Genomic DNA, 18,513 nt, shown 5'->3' on the forward strand with positions numbered 1-18,513 from the left:
TTTGTGCATTACAGACCAGGGGTGTAGCCAGACTTTGGCGGGAGGGGGGTACATTTTAGACCTCCCCCCCCCCGGTGCCGCTGACCCCTCCCACCATTTTTGACCTCCCTGCCTCCACCACCACCTTTGACCCCCCCCAGCGCCAACCCTTTCAACACTCTCTTCCCGCCGCCACCAACCCTCCCCTGCCGCCACCGGGTACCTTTGCTGGTGGGGGTCCTGTACGTCAGACTCACAGAAACAGAAGCCTGCCCTTGCAGATCAGCAACGTGGCTGTGCCAGAGAAGAGGACTTTGGCTGGTGGGGGCCAAATCTACGGGGGCCCATGCCCCCGTGGCCCCACGTAGCTACGCCCGTTAACATAGTGGGCTGCAGATACAATTGGCACAGGCCCATCTGCCTTTCCCCACCCCAAAAATGACTTCATGTACCTGGGTGTTCAGGCATCTGATGTCACTTCGGGCTTAAGGTATGCAAATATGTTAACACTACACTTTCCCCTGGATTCTATTTATGGTACCCAGATATGTGCGCCTAAATTTGTGCGTCTGCCCAAGATGCCCGCACAATTTAATTGAATTATGAGCTCAAAAACATCAGTAATTGGGTGCTAGCAAGCAATTGTTGTTACTTGGCACCCATTAAAATTTGCTCGGGCATCTGGCTGTGCGCTATTCTATAAGGCAAAGGCACCAATCTCCCATAGCACTTATCTCTAAAGGGAGCGTGGCCATGGGAGGGCATGGGTGTGTCAGGGGCATTCTGAAAAGTTCCACTCATAGTTATGGAATACTGGCTGGGTGCCAGTATTTACATCAGGGGCCCTGTTTACTAAGCCGCTCTGTAGGTGCACTAGCATTTTTAGCATGCACTAAAAATTAGCGCGTCCTAATTCTAGAGATACCTAGATTCCTATAGGTGTCTCTTGCATTAGCGTGGGCTAATTTTTAGCATGTGCTAAAAACAGCGCAGCTTAGTAAACAGGGCCCCAGGTTTCAGCAGGCATATGTCTGGCACCTAAAGTTAGGTTGCGGGAATCATCACTAAGCACTGTTCTATAAAAGACACACGCCCTTTATAGTATAGCTCTAAATCACCGATATTTTTCAGAACTTATTTTTGAGCGCAATTTATAGAATTCCTCCCTATGCCCTGGATTCTATACATGGTGCACAAAATTACGCACAGAAATTTGGGCGCATGCCAAATAAATGCATGCAATTTAATTGAATAACCAACCAGTTAGTGCTGATAATTGGGCGCTAATAATTATTGACTAATTGACAATTAGAATTTACACGTGTATCTTGCTAGGTGTATTCTATAAGGACATGTGTAAATTCTAGTGCATGGATCTGAAAAGGGGGTGTGGCCATGGGAGGGACATGGGCAGGTCATGGGAATTTCAAGAATTTGTGTGTACTGTTACAGAATACGCCTGACCCACGCCTAATTTAAGTACAGGGATTTATACCAGGTTTCAGTTGGCATAAATCCTTGCACCTAAAAGTTATATGCAGATTCCATAGCTAGGCGCTATTCTATAAACAGTGCCCAACTTGGTGCGCCATTTATAGAATAGCACTTAGCACTTATTTTTTTTCAGCGACAATTTTTCAGCGCCATATATAGAATTTGGCCCTATATGTATAAATACAAATTTGTCTAGTCCCTATAATCATCAGTTTCCCAGCCGCCAAGTAACGCCAGTACAAGTAATAATTCTCCCAATGTACAAGATACAATAATCTCCAACAAAAAGGAAGTGACGTACAAACCAATCACCAAAACAGTAACACTTCACTATAAACACTATGTTCAGTCTTACATACTTCAAAAATGATATATGTTTATATATGAAAAATAGGAAGGAAAAGCCTCAGACTTCTGAAAGGTGCCTTTGTACTTTTCTACCCGTTCATGAATCCATCACAGACATAAAACCTTCCAACTGCCCTACTTTCACTCAAACTTTATTTTTAATTAACATATTCAAAAAACTTTCATTTGAATTGTACATAGGGGAATACCATGAAACAAAGCTGAGAAGCTAAGTACAATTTAAATGGAAGTTTTTTTGTATATGTTAATTAAAAATAAAGTTTGAGTGAAAGTAGGGCAGTTGGAAGGTTTTATGTCTGTGATGGATACATGAACAGGTAGAAAAGTATAAAGGCACCCATCAGAAGTCTGAGGCTTTTCCTTCCTAGTTTTCATATGTAAGCATATACAACTTTTTGGCATATGTAAGATAAGATACAGTAATTGCATTTGGCCAAATACTTATTACATTTAGAGGCTGACCATATATGAACATATAAATATTCAGCCTGTATTGGTCAGTATTGTCTAAAGCACTGATAATTCAATGCTGGGTCAAATCTGAATACTGGCACTAAATATTCAGGACTTTCGTGGTCACTGGAAGTTACTCAGGTTCAGCCAATATTCAGTGCCAGAACCCCATAACTATTAAGGAAAGTTAGGACAGCGTTGCCCAGATAGTTATCTAGGCACTGGCACTGCATATCGGCAATGTCTGGATAAGTTCTGGGTCTGTCCCAACCAGTGCCAGCTTAATCATTGGACCAGGTGAGGCCCTAGCCCAGTGTGCCGGTGAAAAAGGGCATCAAAATACCCAACCTCTGACCTCACCTTGTCTACAGGTTAAGCCTTTTCTTTCCCTTCCCATGGGTCCGGCAGTACTCCCTCACCTCTCTCCCTCCCCTGTGGTCCTGTAAAATCTACTTCAGTTACTGGATGCAGCAGCAGCATGACAGGCTGCCTTTAGCCAGCCCCTGGGCCTTCCCTCTGCTGTGTCCATCCTCCTTTGATGCAATTTCCTGTGTGCGGGACGCAACAGAGGGAATACCCAGGGGCTGGCTAAAGGCAGCCTGTCATGCTGCTGCTGCCAGCAACCAACGTAGACTTTTCAGAACCACAGGGGAGGGATAGAAATGAGGGAGCACCGCCAGACTCACAGGAAGGGGACAGATGAGAGGGAAAGATAGATTGGACCTTGGGGGAGGGGGGAGAGATGCCGAATCTGTGGGGAACGGAGGGGGCACCAAAAGTGATGTGATGGGAGGCACCACCAAAGCTAGTTGACTCAGGGCACCACTTTCACTTGAGCCGGCACTAGTCCCAACTCAGCCCCCAGACTGCCCCAGCCCTAGCTGGAGAGTGCCGCAGCAGTCAGACCAGATAGTCAGTGACACTCTCCAAGTAAGTGCTTCTAAATATCTGTTCCCAGCCTACACAGCACTACTTAACCAGGTGGGAGCCTGGTTAACTAGTGCTGAATGTCGACCCCATCATTTTTATTAAGCTAGCTCAAATCAGGTGCTTTCCGTTTTTATGTGCAATAAATACAAAATTTAGAACCAGACTGGGAAGAGTGCAAGGTGATGGGCTGTTATATTACTCCCTATTGCACGCACTTGCCAAGGTTTGGACTTCACAGTGGCCACTGGAGATGTTTGCTCTTGAAGTAGGGGGAGTTTCTTCATATGATCTACTGCTGTAGTATATTCAGAAGCTATTACGTAGGGAATTTAGGGTTAATGGACCATTCTTTTTTGATGCTAAGAGTAGGAGTAAAAAGAATACTGGGTGGGAAGGAGGGGGAAGCTGTTGATCTGTCAAGCTGGTATGAAATAAAATTTAGCTTATACCATCTTAGTTTGCTACAAGGATATGATTAGAGGGATCTATCATGTGCAGACATTGTACTCTTTACTCTTTCTGAGCATCCAAATGATTAATACTGTTGGTAGCAACAATATCTACTATACTGTACACAGATGCTTTATTTACAGTACAGTTAATTCTTAGATCTGGGAGCATATGAACTTTTATTTTCCTTGATATAGGATGTCATGATGTGCCACCAGCATTGTCCAGTAGAAGCAGAACAAGCCACACCTTTCCACCATCTGGAATTATTGAGTGAGGCTCAGTCAAGTTGGCTTCTCCCAGTGCACATCGAATCTTGGTAGGGGTGTGATGCCTTTCTAGTGGACCAACATAGGAATAATCAAACTGTGTTATCATATATAAGCTTCTGGGACCACAAAGTCCTTTCTTCACTGAAGATCAGATGAAGAGCCAAAACAAAGTATGCTTCAAAGTCCGAATCATCACCAGTTTCCAGACCAGGAAAATAAAAAAATGGGTTTACTTGTTATCAAGGCACTTTATAAATGATAATGCTAAATTCAGCTTTTTGTGATGAGGTGATTAACCAGGAACTTCATTCAGAAAGGCCAGAAATACCTATGTTTTTGGTCCAAGCAGCTAACCATCCTTTGGTGGCATTAGCAGTGGTTCTGTAGCTCAGACCTGACCCTTAGCAGGTAATGGCAGATGGACAAAAGCAAAGGCATTTGTCAAGAGATTAAGATGGAAATGATAAATTCAACTCTGTTCCAAGAAGGGGAGAGGAGTTTCACAGTACCTTCTTACGCTCTGCTCATTTTTCCAACCTGTGTGGTTTATGCATAAAAAGCTTCATGGGTGAAATAGCAACAACTGCCTTCTACCTTATTTCCCTTAACACCTGAAAAATAAAATCAAAGCCAGCTCTGAATTTCTTTTTTTTTAAAGTCTTTTGATGGCTGCAATTTCTTCTGAAAAAGAATGAGGAAAGAGGGTGGGAGTATAGGAAAGAAACCAAGTCCCCATCATAAAGGATGTTGCTGTTACACAGTTCAAGACCTGGGTGCAGAGAAATGGCTCTTGTTCCCAAGATACTTTAAGGCTTTTATCAATTTGTTTTAAAGAGGTGCCTCAAACACCAAATTCCGGAAATATTTTTGTTTCACCTTTTTAGAAAGTGCTGTAGTTGCTGCTTCTGTTCACCCTGCAAATGGAGAGCTTGCAATACAAGACAAAACAATCACCCTCAGGATAAAAAACGTTAAAAGGCAACATCAGGCTTTTTTTAATGAGCAGAAAAGTTGTCAGATTTGTTTTTTAACTTTTTTAAAGCTTGGGTATTGGTATAGCCTGCACCAGTAGGAAAAGCCTTCTTCTATTGAACGAGTATTTGAGCGTGTAGCTGATTGAGTTTCAACTCTGCGTGTTGCTTCCAAAGATGGGGAACGCTTCTAAAAAAACAGTCTGCGTCTCTGTCTCCTTGAAAAACCAAAAGGGAGGGAGAAAAATTCTCATCTTTTTTTTGCACACATAAAATGCAACACTTGTCTTTCCTTCTCCTGTATTTGTATGAAAGCAAATACGTAAAAAAACAAAAAAAGTCCCCCCCCCCCCCCCAATAAAACCTGGTACTGTCCCAGTTCTAAATTTAAAAACTGGTGCCTCACTCAAAAATTTATTCAGCTATCCTAGAGTTTGCAGTTTGTAGTCCGATTGATTCAAGTCTGCTCCTGTAGCCTAGTGTAGGCTTTGTGAGAGCCATCATCAGTTTTCTGCGCTGGTTTGCCTGAGGTTATGGCATTCAGTCCTTGTACACATAAGTTGTCTTCACCATCCAGTCTTGCTGGAACGAAATGTCACATGCAACCGTTGATGCCATCCATCATGCTTCTGAGCAGCATTTCTGGGGGTTCATTTTTACCTTGTGCTTGATACCGTCGTATAGTTCAAAGTTGTAGTTCTCCAGTGTGGTGGAGCTGCGAGATGACAGGCCTGAGTAGGAGCACGTGCAGTAAAGGAGGAGCCCTGTACAGATGGCCCCAGAAGAACTCCTAGGGAACTCATGGCAATGATAGTAACCAGGATGGGGTCAATTGTGTAGAGCCAGCTCTTCTCCTTCTCAGACATTGGGCTGATTGGAGAGTCAGTAGACCGGGAGTTAACAGGCAAGGAGCTGGTAGAGAGTGTTGACCAATCAGCTGCAATAAAATACATGACATGTATCAGTTCTGAGGTCGACACTTTCTAAAACATTTATGCATAGATTGGGAGATAACTGGATAAAGGTTTGTTTTTTAATTTTGAGGGCTGCTAAAGGCATAACCTTAGGCCAAACAGCTTGATCTCTGACTAAAAATTATCTGTTTAAAATGAGAGGGAGTCTGTGATGTGGCAGGGGCCAGCTTTGGTTTTCGACTGGAAGAGGAAATGAACACATTTTCAAATCTGTGTGTGTTATTTTCCACTGCACGAAAGAACAGGTGCAAAATCATTTTCAAAATGAAAAATGCACCTGCACCTTCCCTTTGAAAATTAGGTGCAAGCAGGGTAATTCTATGGAATAGGCACTAACATTTACACGCCATTTATGCGCAAAAAGATTACCTATCTAATATTGCTTAGTATAGTATTACTCACTATCATTCTAGTTGAGTCTAATTATTTATCAATTCTATATTGAAATTGTCAGCTTAGTTGCTTTTATTATTCTATCAATTCTCAATATAGAATTCTGTATTTCAGAATTTATTTATTTATTCATGACATTTATACCTCACATTAGCCTGAAATAGACTCAAGTTCAATGTGGCTTACAAACAAACAATAAAATGAATAAAATATAATAATGTACAGAATATAACACAAATTACAATAAGTTCAAGAAGCAAATTAATACATATGCAGTAAGTAACCAGGGATATAGACTATCTCAAGGACAAACAAATAATTAAGGGTGGATAGGTGAGAGCATAATTATTGTTACTTACATTGAAATAGCTCAATTTAGATTTCAACCTAGTATTAGAAGATGTATTATAAGAGCTGATACTTTTCAAAATGTGTAGCATTCTACAATGTTTGTAATGTATATAATAATACAAGCAGATAGGAACAAGTACTCACTTTCATCGTCGTATTCTTTGGGGTTTGACTCCAAGCCATAGCTGACTCTTGGAACTTCCACTGAAAGAATTTAAAAAATGCAGTACAGTTAATGATTTAAGAAACATTTAGGTTTAATGAAGCTTGCTTGCCTACAAAACTTAATACTATACCTTCAGAAGCAGAAAAGAACAAAGGAGCAGTGAATGGGAGACAAGACGACTTGTCTGATTAAACAAGATAGAATGGGGCTTTTTTTAAAAATGGGGGGGGGGGGGGGGGGGGGGGGTCGATATTCAGCATGCGGCAGTAAGCAGCTTGTAAGCCGCTCACAGCCACAGGCTGAGTTAATCCTGAATATTCAATGCTGGAACATGTCCGGCCTACACACTGAATATCCAAGTTAGTGTGGCAACCCGGAACTTAATCGGGCTCTGGCCGATACTGGGACCTGTGCAAGTTTGGCAAATAAAGTTAAGGCAGTCTTTCAGCTGTCTTAGCCTTATCCACTCTGAATATCGCTGGTAACTGGTTACAAACTGGCTCTGCACACACTCTGTCCCTGGACCACACCTAACCTAGCCGGTTAGGGCTAGATTCTACATATGGTGGCAAAAAAAAATTGGTACTGAAAAAAGTGCGATTCTATAAGCCATGCTTAAAGTTAGGCGCGGTTTATAGAATAGTACTTACCCCCGGGAATCACACCTAACTTTAGGCGCAGCCATGCGCACCAACTCAAATGTGGTGCAAATGTACAAGTCTAAATTAGGCTCATATCCCCGTTATTCTATAACGATGTGCGTTAATTTTAGAAATGCCACTGTTATGCCCATGACTCTCCCATTTCCATGCCCTCCTTTTCAGATCATGGGTAAATTTTAGGTGCGGGAATTTACAGGCATAAATGCCAATTAAGTCTAATTGGTGCCAATAATTGCTTGTTAAAAAGACAATTATTTGTGCTAATTAGTTCATTATTCAATTAAATGGCACACACAAATTGGGCATGTGCCCAAATTTGCATGCACAATTTACAGCGACTTTTATAGAATCAGGAGGTTAGTGCAGTGGTCAGAGTGGATATCCAGTGGCACTAACAGATTAAGTGCCGTCAAATATCTGGACATGGCCAGTTCAGTGGCGTTTAACTGGTCAGGAGCATCTCCATTGATTTTTTCCACATTTTTTTTATTGTAAAATGGCTGCTCCTGTGGCATGTACTGCCACCACTGTTCTCTCTAACTTGCCAATGGGGAGTGGTGCGTCAATACTGTGTTTTCAATCACTAGAGATAAGCAAGTTACCTGGAATCCTGCAGAGCTTGCCCGTCCCTCACTATTGAAAATGTGATGGTAAAACAGCAGCACCCCCCACTGGTAGGACTGGAGGTGGAGGACTCCCACTCAGCTTGGAGGGAACAGTGACTGCCAAATGCAAATTTTCCCTGCACGCTAAGGCCATTTTTACTGCAGCTGTAAAAACTCTGCTTTTCTATTTTTTTTTTTTTCATTAATGGCCATGTGCTAATGTTGCCAAAGTGCACAGCAATTTTTAAAAACTACCGCGGGGGCACTTATCACATCCTATTTTGTAGGTGGCAAGGACTCCTGTATTATCCATGTGCGAACTGGTTAGCACAGGAATGCCAAACTCCATGCCCCTTACACACCCTCTCAAAAATACAAATACTTATTTAGCACATAGTTAATGTATGCACATTCACAAACTACCAGGGGACGCTGTAGCATCTTCTGCAGTAGTTCATTTTTTGCTGCATTAGGCATGTGTTAGTGCCTAAAGCAGTTTAGTAAAAGGGCCCTTTAATTTGAATATATTTATAAATATTTTATATTTCTCTTTTATGATTTTTAACATTGATGAAATAATATTAGGCTTTTTGTTTTTGTTTGTTCAGCTACAAATTGTAGTGTTCAATATGTTACACACATGAACACTGTCTGTCAGGTGTGTCACAACAGAAGAAACGTTGAGAACCACTGGTCTAGACACATCTATGGTCAATTGAGCAGTATTTTGCTTTACGTTGTGTCTTTTGATCTAGCTTGTTTGTGTTACCGCGTCATTTTAAAGATTGTGTGTTTTATTTTGAGTCCAAAAGAACAAGGTTTGACTCCACTTTTGACAAGACCCCTGCCTGAGGCAGGCACTTGGCCGAAACACGGTGCTGTGTCAGGTCCTTTTAAGAATAAAATTCTCTTTCATCAACATTGTCCTCCTGTTTTTTTTTCTGGCAGAGTTTTGTTGGCTGCACTACTTCTCTCTCTGTTTCTCACTCTTGTAGTACTACTACTACTACTATTTAGCATTTCTATAGTGCTACAAGGCGTACGCAGCGCTGCACAAACATAGAAGAAAGATAGTCCCTGCTTAAAGAGCTTACAATCTAATAGACAAAAAATAAATAAAGTAAGCAAATCAAATCAATTAATGTGAACGGGAAGGAAGAGAGGAGGGTAGGTGGAGGCGAGTGGTTACAAGTCAAAAGCAATGTTAAAGAGGTGGGCTTTCAGTCTAGATTTAAAGGTGGCCAAGGATGGGGCAAGACGTAGGGGCTCAGGAAGTTTTATTCCAGGCGTAGGGTGAAGCGAGACAGAAGGCGCGAAGTCTGGAGTTGGCAGTAGTGGAGAAGGGAACAGATAACAAGGATTTATCCATGGAGCGGAGTGCACGGGAAGGGGTGTAGGGAAGGACGAGTGTGGAGAGATACTGGGGAGCAGCAGAGTGAGTACATTTATAGGTTAGTAGAAGAAGTTTGAACAGGATGCGAAAACGGATAGGGAGCCAGTGAAGGGTCTTGAGGAGAGGGGTAGTATGAGTAAAGCGACCCTGGCGGAAGACGAGACGGGCAGCAGAGTTTTGAACCGACTGGAGAGGGGAGAGGTGACTAAGTGGGAGGCCAGCAAGAAGCAGATTGCAGTAGTCTAAATGAGAGGTGACAAGGGTGTGGATGAGGGTTTTGGTAGAGTGCTCGGAAAGAAAGGGGCGGATTTTACGGATGTTGTAAAGAAAGAAACGACAGTGTTTCCTGGTTCTCCACTTTTGTGGTTTCCAATAGTAATATAATAGATGAAGGCAGATAAAGACCTGTATGGTCCATCCAGTCTGCCCAACAAGAGAAACCAATAGCATAAAGTATGATGTGATACTACATATGTAGTATGACATCATACCTTCTTATTGAAGAGCCATTAACCAATTCTAATTTGTATCATCATAACCCTGATGATTAAATTTAGAAGGCTCAAAAATATTACCCTGCTACACATCTGGACTTAATTTAGGGGAATTCCCAGCTGACTAATCAGAAGGGATGGTTTAAGTTTTCTGAGTAATAGAATGCAACATGTCGTATCTACCATATGCAGCTGTTTAAGATATCTGAACTGAGCCCATCAAGCATATTCCTGCTGATCTTAAAAATAGAAGTGGACATAATGCTGAAATTTAAAAGATCAGCAGGAATATGCTTGATGGGCTCAGTTCCGATATCTTAAACAGCTGCATAGCTAATCTCATCTGATCAGTTGACACCATTCCCAGGTGCTTCCTGGATGACTTCTCTGCATTATCTAATTTCCCAGGAAAACATCAGCAAATTTCTTTATTGTTCACAAAACCATAGAGGAGAACGATTTGCACCATTGTAGAGAAAGATACATACTACAAATATGGATATAATAATGACAGGGGCAGGTGGCACCTTATAGACTTACCAATTTATTCAGGCATGAGCTTTCGAAGACCAGAATCTAAAGTGCAGCCCACCATAGGCCTGAATAGTGACACTGGCTCACTACAGGTGTGAATGAACCTATCTTTAAATCATCCTGTTTTCGCTCACTCACCATTGATCTATGCTGCAGTTTTTCCTTAGGAGCCAACTTTTCAAAATTATTGGGACAGCTAAATCCAATGGAAATTACCTCTCCTTGAACATAGTCAAGGAGGCTGTTCAATATTGGAGGTGCTTCTATGCTGTTATCACTCTCTTTCAACACCCTGCCCTTTTCAATGACTTCTTTGTAACTCCCCCGCTCCCTCATCCCCACATGCCTCACCCACCTCCTGAACTTAACTTCCTGGATCTGCCCAAGTGGATTCTGGTCTTTGAAAGTTCATGCCTCAATAAATTGGTTAGTTTAAAAGGTGATACTACCTCTGTCACTCTAGACTGATAAGCTACCCCTCTGGAAGCTTTACAGAAATGGGTGTAAGTGACGCATGGTACAAGCAAAATGATATAAAAGGGGTGATTTTATTAAGGGTGCAAAATGTTAGGCAGCATGATGCAGTGCGCAAAGCGCTAATTCCATAACAGCATCCAGGCACCCAGATTCCATTATAGAATGCTATTATCTGCCAACTTTTAGATGCACCCACTTACGCCATGTCAATAGCAGGCATCATCGTAATTTACAGTATTTTGTACTTCATAAACATAAATGTGGGATCTGTCCATAACCTGCTGAAGCCCTGGTAAGACTTGTAATCTCTGTTTTCATAGGTTTGTATGTAACCCATTTTCTCTAGTCTCTAGGGAGCCTGCCAGGTTCGTGCTTCATTCCTCCCCCCCCCCCCCCCCCCCCCCCCCAGTATATGTTCTGACTCCACTGGTCATTTTCTGAGCCCTAGTCGTATGGGGTTCTCTCCACCCCTCCCTACAGAGCAGAATTTTCCATCTTGGACTCAAGGGCAAGCAGTTTTCAGAAGCCTGTCCCTTTCTCTCCTTTGGAGAAAGCATCCTCTTTTTCACCAAAAGAGGCCAACATCCTTCACACAAAGAAGCCAACAGTCTCTTCACAGATGCCCAATTTGAACTTGCACACAAGAAACTGGTATTTGTAGCCCCTGATTCTATGCACTGAGATCAGTGCTGCAGGTCCTATAATATATCAGGATGGGGTTTCAGAAATCCAGGACTGACCTAAAATTTCCCTCTTGGAACTGGATACAAAGGGTATGCAATGACTGTCCTGTATCTATCTAGTCATCAGGCAGATATATCCCTTTTCCCACTAAAGTTTAACTCCCACTTCTGCATTAATTTAGAATCCATCTCTCCAGCCACTCAACATCTATTCTTTCAGCCTTGGTCATTCAATTGATCAGCATCCAGCTCCAAGGACACATCTTGTCAACTATACAGTGTCATCTGTTTAACATATTTGCAACACACGGTTGGAAATGAAGAACGTGAGTCTTCCTTTGGATGTAGGCTTGGTTTAACTGGTTCTTTATTAATGCATGGAAATGCGTTGTGAGAACAGTACACACATGTAAAACCCAGTTTCAGAAATCCAGTATTTACACATGTAAAACTGTACTGCATGTAGATTGCAAGGACGTGTGGTTTGGGTGGAACCAAAATCTACATATATATTCCTCATTTCAGCTGAGGAATGCACGAGTACATCCTAATATTTCAGTATCAGGATTTACTGCTTCTCCTTCGTATGCAAACGTTTTATAAAATTGTTTCTTTCAGCCAGCCCTTTACAGGAGTTAAGGAAGGTATCCTTCTTAATTGCTCATTGTTTATTTCCTTCTCCACATGAAACATAAATAACAATTGCAGCCTCTGTATTCAATTACCAGCATTCAAATGTGTAATTTTTTTAAATGACTGCCATGCACAGGTAAGGTGCTGAGCTTTACATGTGTAAGTGTTGAAATACCATGTTACATGAGTAAGCATCAATACTTAATCCCTGTTTCTCTGTTGATTTTTCCACATTTATTATTGTAAAATGGCTGCCCCACTGCATGTTCTCTCTAAGCAAGAGTCCTCCAACACTGCTGCCAGTGGGGGGCGATGTTTCAATATTGTATTTTCAATCACTAGAGAAAGGCAGGTGGAGGACTCCCGTTCAGTTTAGATGGAACAGTGACTGCCATACTTACATGCACTCCTGCATATATTTTAGGAAAGGCTCTATGTCACCAGATCCTTTTCTAAAATACTGCCACAACTGTACATGTCCCGACTTGGGAGAAAGAAACACTAAAAATGAGGCAAGAAACTATCTCAGACTACACCTCCCAAATTACAAAAAAGTGATCTACAAAACTGTCCACTCTGCAGACTTCACTTACCTAGGAACCAAATGGTGGAACTCCTTACCAAACAACACGAAACAACCACAAAGGAGGAACAACCCTCACGAAACCGTGAGAAGTACAAAGAAAACAGTGAGGTGGATCTAGGAAGGGTGACAATGAAGTCTTTATTGGGGTTGCCTTAAAATATGACCCGACACGGCCGTGTTTCGGCCCGAAGGCCTGCCTCAGGGGTCTTGATGGATCTCTGATGTTGTAACGTATTACTTAACAACAGGAGAATCCTAAAGCAAGGGCCTGGCTATAAAATCCTTTGGTTATCCTCTGTCTTGTGAGTACGCTGAAAAACAAAGAGCCGTATTGGCAGCTAATGTAAGTGATGCAAGTGTTGCAATAATTTTGGCACTGATTTTTCAGGTGCCATATATAGAATCTAGTCCTTAAGGGGAAAATGGAACCTGCCCAAATGAGGACTCCTGCTAGATTTGGCCCCAAACCCAGGGATTCTCCCAAGGGGGTGTTACATGCTTTTCTACCCCTTCACACAGGGGGTGACAACCAGAACAATTTCTCTGGATCCCCTTGCACAGGAGGCCACAAGCCAGGTTCAATTTGAAGAAGGCATAGCCTGAAAGTGGATTTTGAAACCCACTCCCCAGTTTCTGCCCTGGGCCCCTCCGTGTCTAACACTGGTCCTGCTCTCATGAGAAGACTGTACCAAAGGAGAAGTGGAAATACTGATGGGCCTTGAGCCCTATAGTGGCTCAGAGACCTGGTGTTTATTTTGTTTTTGTTGCTGGAAGGTGGGTTAAACTGCAGGGATTTGTCTGGCTGACAGTGTCAGTGAGGCAAGGTGAGATGAGGAGATGGGCTAATTTAAAAAAAAATAAATTCTCTGTGCCAGTATTTTGGTACAAACTGCCTCTTGATTCAATTAACAGGAATGAAAAGTTAATTAACTGGGAGTTGAGAGAATAGCTGGCACTTCATCAGTCTCACTCTTTCACCTATGCATCATGCCTGAGACTGCCAATCATGAAATGCTTAAAAAGCTCCTATTTGGAGGAAAGAATTATATGAAAAAGAACAGTGTGCCAATCTAACTGCTTTGAAAGACAGACATTGTGTTCTCCCTTACAGTAATAAGGCTTTCGATATTTACAACGTAATGTAATCCTCTGGAAGAAACAGTAAAGCTTTTGCTATGCCAGTGATTCCCAAACCTGTCCAGTTGGGCCTTTCAGGATATCCACAAGGAATTTGCATGATGTAAAGCTACATGCACTGTCATCACTGTATGCAGATTTAGCTCATGCATATTCATTGCGGGTCTCCTAAGAACCTGACTGGTTATGGTACCACCAGCGGAGGTGTGGGAACCGCTGCTCTAAGCTTTGTGGTCTTGCAAGGGACATCTTGACACTATCAAGTGCTGCTGATGGTACATTTTCAGTACTGGGTTGGTGTGTCAGGATGCTGGTCCCAGCTGAAGGATGCTCTACAGGGGTCCAAGCTACTTTAGAGGGTGACAGGAAGCACTGCTGGTTTAAATCACACAGTAAGGCATAGACTTGAGGGCCTCTGTGTACAAGGTATTTTCCCCATAGACACATGGAAGGTAATTTTATAACCGGTTACCTAGGTTATGAAGACAAAAAAGCTCAGGTGTTAAACCTATGTGCTTTTATAGTCCTCTCTCTCTGGGAACCTGGTGCAGATATTTACTCCTGCTCTGAGTCAGGTGCAAATGGTGTGCCTACATGTTAGATACATGCATATTTTAGTATATAAATGTGTTATCTTGCAAATCTACACTATGGGCTAGATTCTATATATGGTGCCTGAAAAATCCATGTGGAAAAAGAATATCCCAAGGCATATTCTGTAAAGTATGCCAGTCAGGTTTTTAGGATACCCACAATGAATATTCATGAGAGAGATTTGCCAGCACTATCACCACTGCATGCAAATTTCTCTCATGAATATTCATTGTGGGTATCCTGAAAACCTGACTGGCTGGGGTACCTCCAGGACCAGGTTTGGGAACCACTGGAATAGGCTTTAATTTCTACACAGTATATAGAATATGCTGAGTGACTTTCTTTGTGACCAAATTTGGTTGCATCCATTTAGGCCATGTTTTACTTGGTGTAAATCCCGACACCTATATTAGGCGCAGAGTGGGTGTATTTTATAAAAACGTGCATAGATGTTAGAAACGCACATTCCACGACCATAACCACTCCCCCTTTTCAACTATGCAACTTGGAATTTATGCGCACCACGTTACAGAACACACTTAGCGAATTGTGTGTGTAAATCATAATTAATGCCAATTAGTGCTGATAATTGCTTGTGAACATCCAATTAACAGTGCATTAACAGCAGAAATTAAGGCACAATATATAGAATTTGGGGGAATGTGTATCCTGCATAAAATTTACACATTAATTATCTCAGCACTCACAGTTATACGCGGCAGCCATTTTACCAAGGTGCCATAAGGGGCAGGAGTGAGGGAGCTGTGCTCCTGCCTCCAACAACCTCGCTAGACCACAAGGGAAATCGGTAAGCCCAGGGGGCCTTAATGCGTGTTGGGGGGAGGGAAAGAGGGAACATTGGCAAAAGGGGTCTCGCGGCCTTTTTTTAAAAACAAAAATAGTTATGCGGGTGCTGGAGAGCCGGCACCCGCATAGCTAAGAGGCCTTATTTAGAGCTGTCCTAAATGAAGCCATTTAGCTATGCGGGTGTCGGCACTGAATACTGCCGGCACCCGCATAACCTGGGGCTCCTCCCCACTGCTGCCCCTGACCTGCCCACTTTTTGTTTGGGTGGTCTCAGGGGATATTCAACGGCACTGTCCAGATCAGTACCGCTGAATATCCCCAATTAGGTGCCAGAAAGCTATTTAAGTGGGCAGGAGAGGCTCCTGCCCACTTAAATTGCTTTGACTATCAGCCTCATAGAATCTAGGGGTTAGAGTGCAAAGTTGCACGCTTACGTTACATAATAGTGGCAGTTACATGTTTAACATAATTTAATAACTAGACGTTAATTGGTGTTTACTGGCTAGAATTGGTGTTAATTGTGATAACTGGTATTAATTAGGAGTAGCACCCATAACTTTCATTAGTCAGGATTCTAGAAATTGAGTGTGCAACTGAAGGGGGGTATGGACCTAGGAGGGGCATGGGTGGGTCAGAGGTCAACACTTTGGCGCACACATTGTAGAATGCTAGAGTTGTGTGCCCTAGTGTAAGTACTTACGCCTAAAGTCAGAAGCATAACTGCGGACTTATTCTAGCATTCTCTACAGTTTCTGACGCTACGAGTCACTTGTTCCAATCTGATTTTTTTCAGTTACGTTTCAGTATTTAGCAGCCCAAGTCTGGAACTCTATCCCAGCCAGGACTGGAGTTATCTTAGAATATATGACATTTAGGAAATAGTTCAAAACGTTCATTTTCAAGAAATATTTTTCATTTCATTTATTCGTTTTTATATCCTGCATTATCCAAAACATGTTCGGTTCAATGCGGCTTACATCCCATAACAAATACAGCAGTAACATGACTGAACTTGCATTGACAAGACTTAGGGGTTAACAGTAAACTTAACCAATTAGAAATCAGAGCAAAATTAACATTTTCAAGAGTAAAGCTTTCCTTATCAGAAGGTTAAAAGTTAGTGGTAAAAACTTAACTTTTTTAACAGCTTTAAATTTAAATTAGGAGCCAACTAATGACCTAAAGTGCGTTACATTATTGTACCGTATTCCTGATTTACTTGTGCAAAAGTAGTTGTGGAACTACAGTGAAACAAGATTATGATATCCTACATTAGGACAACAGACCAAGAGGAGTCATGCTACCCAGGGCCGCCGAGAAGGGGAGGGTGGGGGGGGGGGGGGTCAAATTTCCCCGGGCTCGGGCCTCCAAGGGGTGCCCAGTGCCGGGCTCTCGCTCTCTCTCCTGCTCCTGACTGGACCCGGGTGATCGTGTCCCAACAGGAGAAGGAGAGAGAAAACTCCGGAACCGGGCCCCCCTTGGAGGCTGGGAAGGACCCAGAGGAGAAGACACAGACTTCAGGCCAGGGTCTCTGGTTTGGCTGGCGGGGGTCCCCCCCCAGGCCCTGCCAGCAGAAAAGGTCTTCCTCTAGTGCTGATCTTCACTCTGCCGCATTGCCTGACAAGCAGCTGCTCTCTCCTCATGCCGCGCGAGCACGTGCAACGTGAGAGAAAAAGCAGCCGCAGGGGCAGACAATGCAGCAGAGTGAAGATCAGCACTGGAGGAAGACCTCTGGTGGAGCCTCGGGATCCCCACCAGCCAAGGTATTTGCACTGCAGTTGCGGCGGGAGGAGGGGGCGGCAGCAAAGATCCGGGGGGGGGGGGGGTGGCCGCAGCGGCGACGATCCTGGGGGGTGGCGGCCCTGTCCCGGCCCAAGCAGCAGCCCTGCCCAGTCTCTCAGTGGCCCTGATGCTAGCAATGTGTGTTATCATCTGGTGTGTGTGAAGTCTTTGTATTGTAGTATGTTAGGGTAGAACGGCCTAGCAAATTTTACTGATTTTAGACTGATTATGTGCTGAGGATATTATTTTTAGTACTTTCTTTGCTTTGTAAACCTTTGAGTTTGTATGAAACTCTACTTGATGTAATCCACACTGAACTTAAAGGTTGTTGCGGAATATATGCATGTATCAGTTTCAGTGTCAGTATAATTGCTGATCTAGAACTTGCATTTAGGGCCTTATTCCATAAAAGTTATGCTCTTAAATTTATACTCCTAATTTAGGGCCTAGGGACTATTACGCTCATAGATTTAGCATACATCTAGGAACATCAAATTATGCTCCTAAATTTATGAGCGCAAATTAAGGAGCATAACCTTTATAGAATAAGGCCTTTAACACACAGCATCCCGGCGCCCATCTTTGGGCAACCTGTAGACAATTGCCCCTTCAGAGCGTACACGCACAAATTTACAAATTCTTTGGAGCAGGTGTAAATTTATTTTAGGGAATTTATGTGCTTCTGGGGTCATTGTTGTTGTCTGTGTTTTAAAGGCACATAAGCACCTGCCTTTATAAAATAGGTGTAAAATAAGCCCTTGTTGGAAATAATCATCAGGAATCAGCAGTGTGATCTTTTATGAGTTTATATCCTGTGGCAACTTTATAAGTGCCTTCTTCTCTGCATTAAAGAGTTCTACATGCAAAATGGCATATACATTTATCGACCCCAAGATGGCAAAACCTATTAGTACATCAGGCCCTTAGTTTGTGAACAGTATGTAAGAGGACTGAACACTCAGCCTCCACATTCCAGTTATACTGTCATACATCTACATCAACTCACTTTAACAGTATAACCTCTCAAAAAAAAACAACAACTTGGCACAGCCCTTTCCTGAACACGCGCCATGCTTATTTTTAACCACACTCTTAAAAGACTATGCAACCGAGTTTCTAACCTCTGCAGAAAAAAAGAATACACAGAGCACATGCAGTGCAGAATTAATTAACCCCTTCTGTAGCATAAGTGCTTAAAGCTGAGCGGCTGAAATAGGAGTGAGTATTACGGGACTAAGCAATTGGTAATTCATAGGGCACCCACATTGCTCACACATACATACATACACACATATACCCCGCACAGTAACACCTATGTCCCCCT

At 42.6% G+C, this 18,513-nt stretch overlaps 1 protein-coding gene across 1 annotated transcript in view; it reads right to left on the reverse strand.

The window, feature by feature from the left end:
* Positions 1-2,796: 2,796 nt before the first annotated feature.
* The window catches only part of NRP2 (neuropilin 2), a 343,921-nt gene continuing 328,204 nt past the window's right edge, over positions 2,797-18,513 (reverse strand). The window contains 3 exon segments of the mRNA XM_030210069.1: positions 2,797-5,700; positions 5,703-5,855; positions 6,781-6,840. Of these exon segments, the coding sequence (XP_030065929.1) occupies positions 5,540-5,700; positions 5,703-5,855; positions 6,781-6,840 (374 nt within the window). The 3' untranslated portion in view covers positions 2,797-5,539.

The sequence above is a fragment of the Microcaecilia unicolor genome, chromosome 7 (assembly GCF_901765095.1).
Source record: "Microcaecilia unicolor chromosome 7, aMicUni1.1, whole genome shotgun sequence".
Lineage (NCBI taxonomy): Eukaryota > Metazoa > Chordata > Amphibia > Gymnophiona > Siphonopidae > Microcaecilia > Microcaecilia unicolor.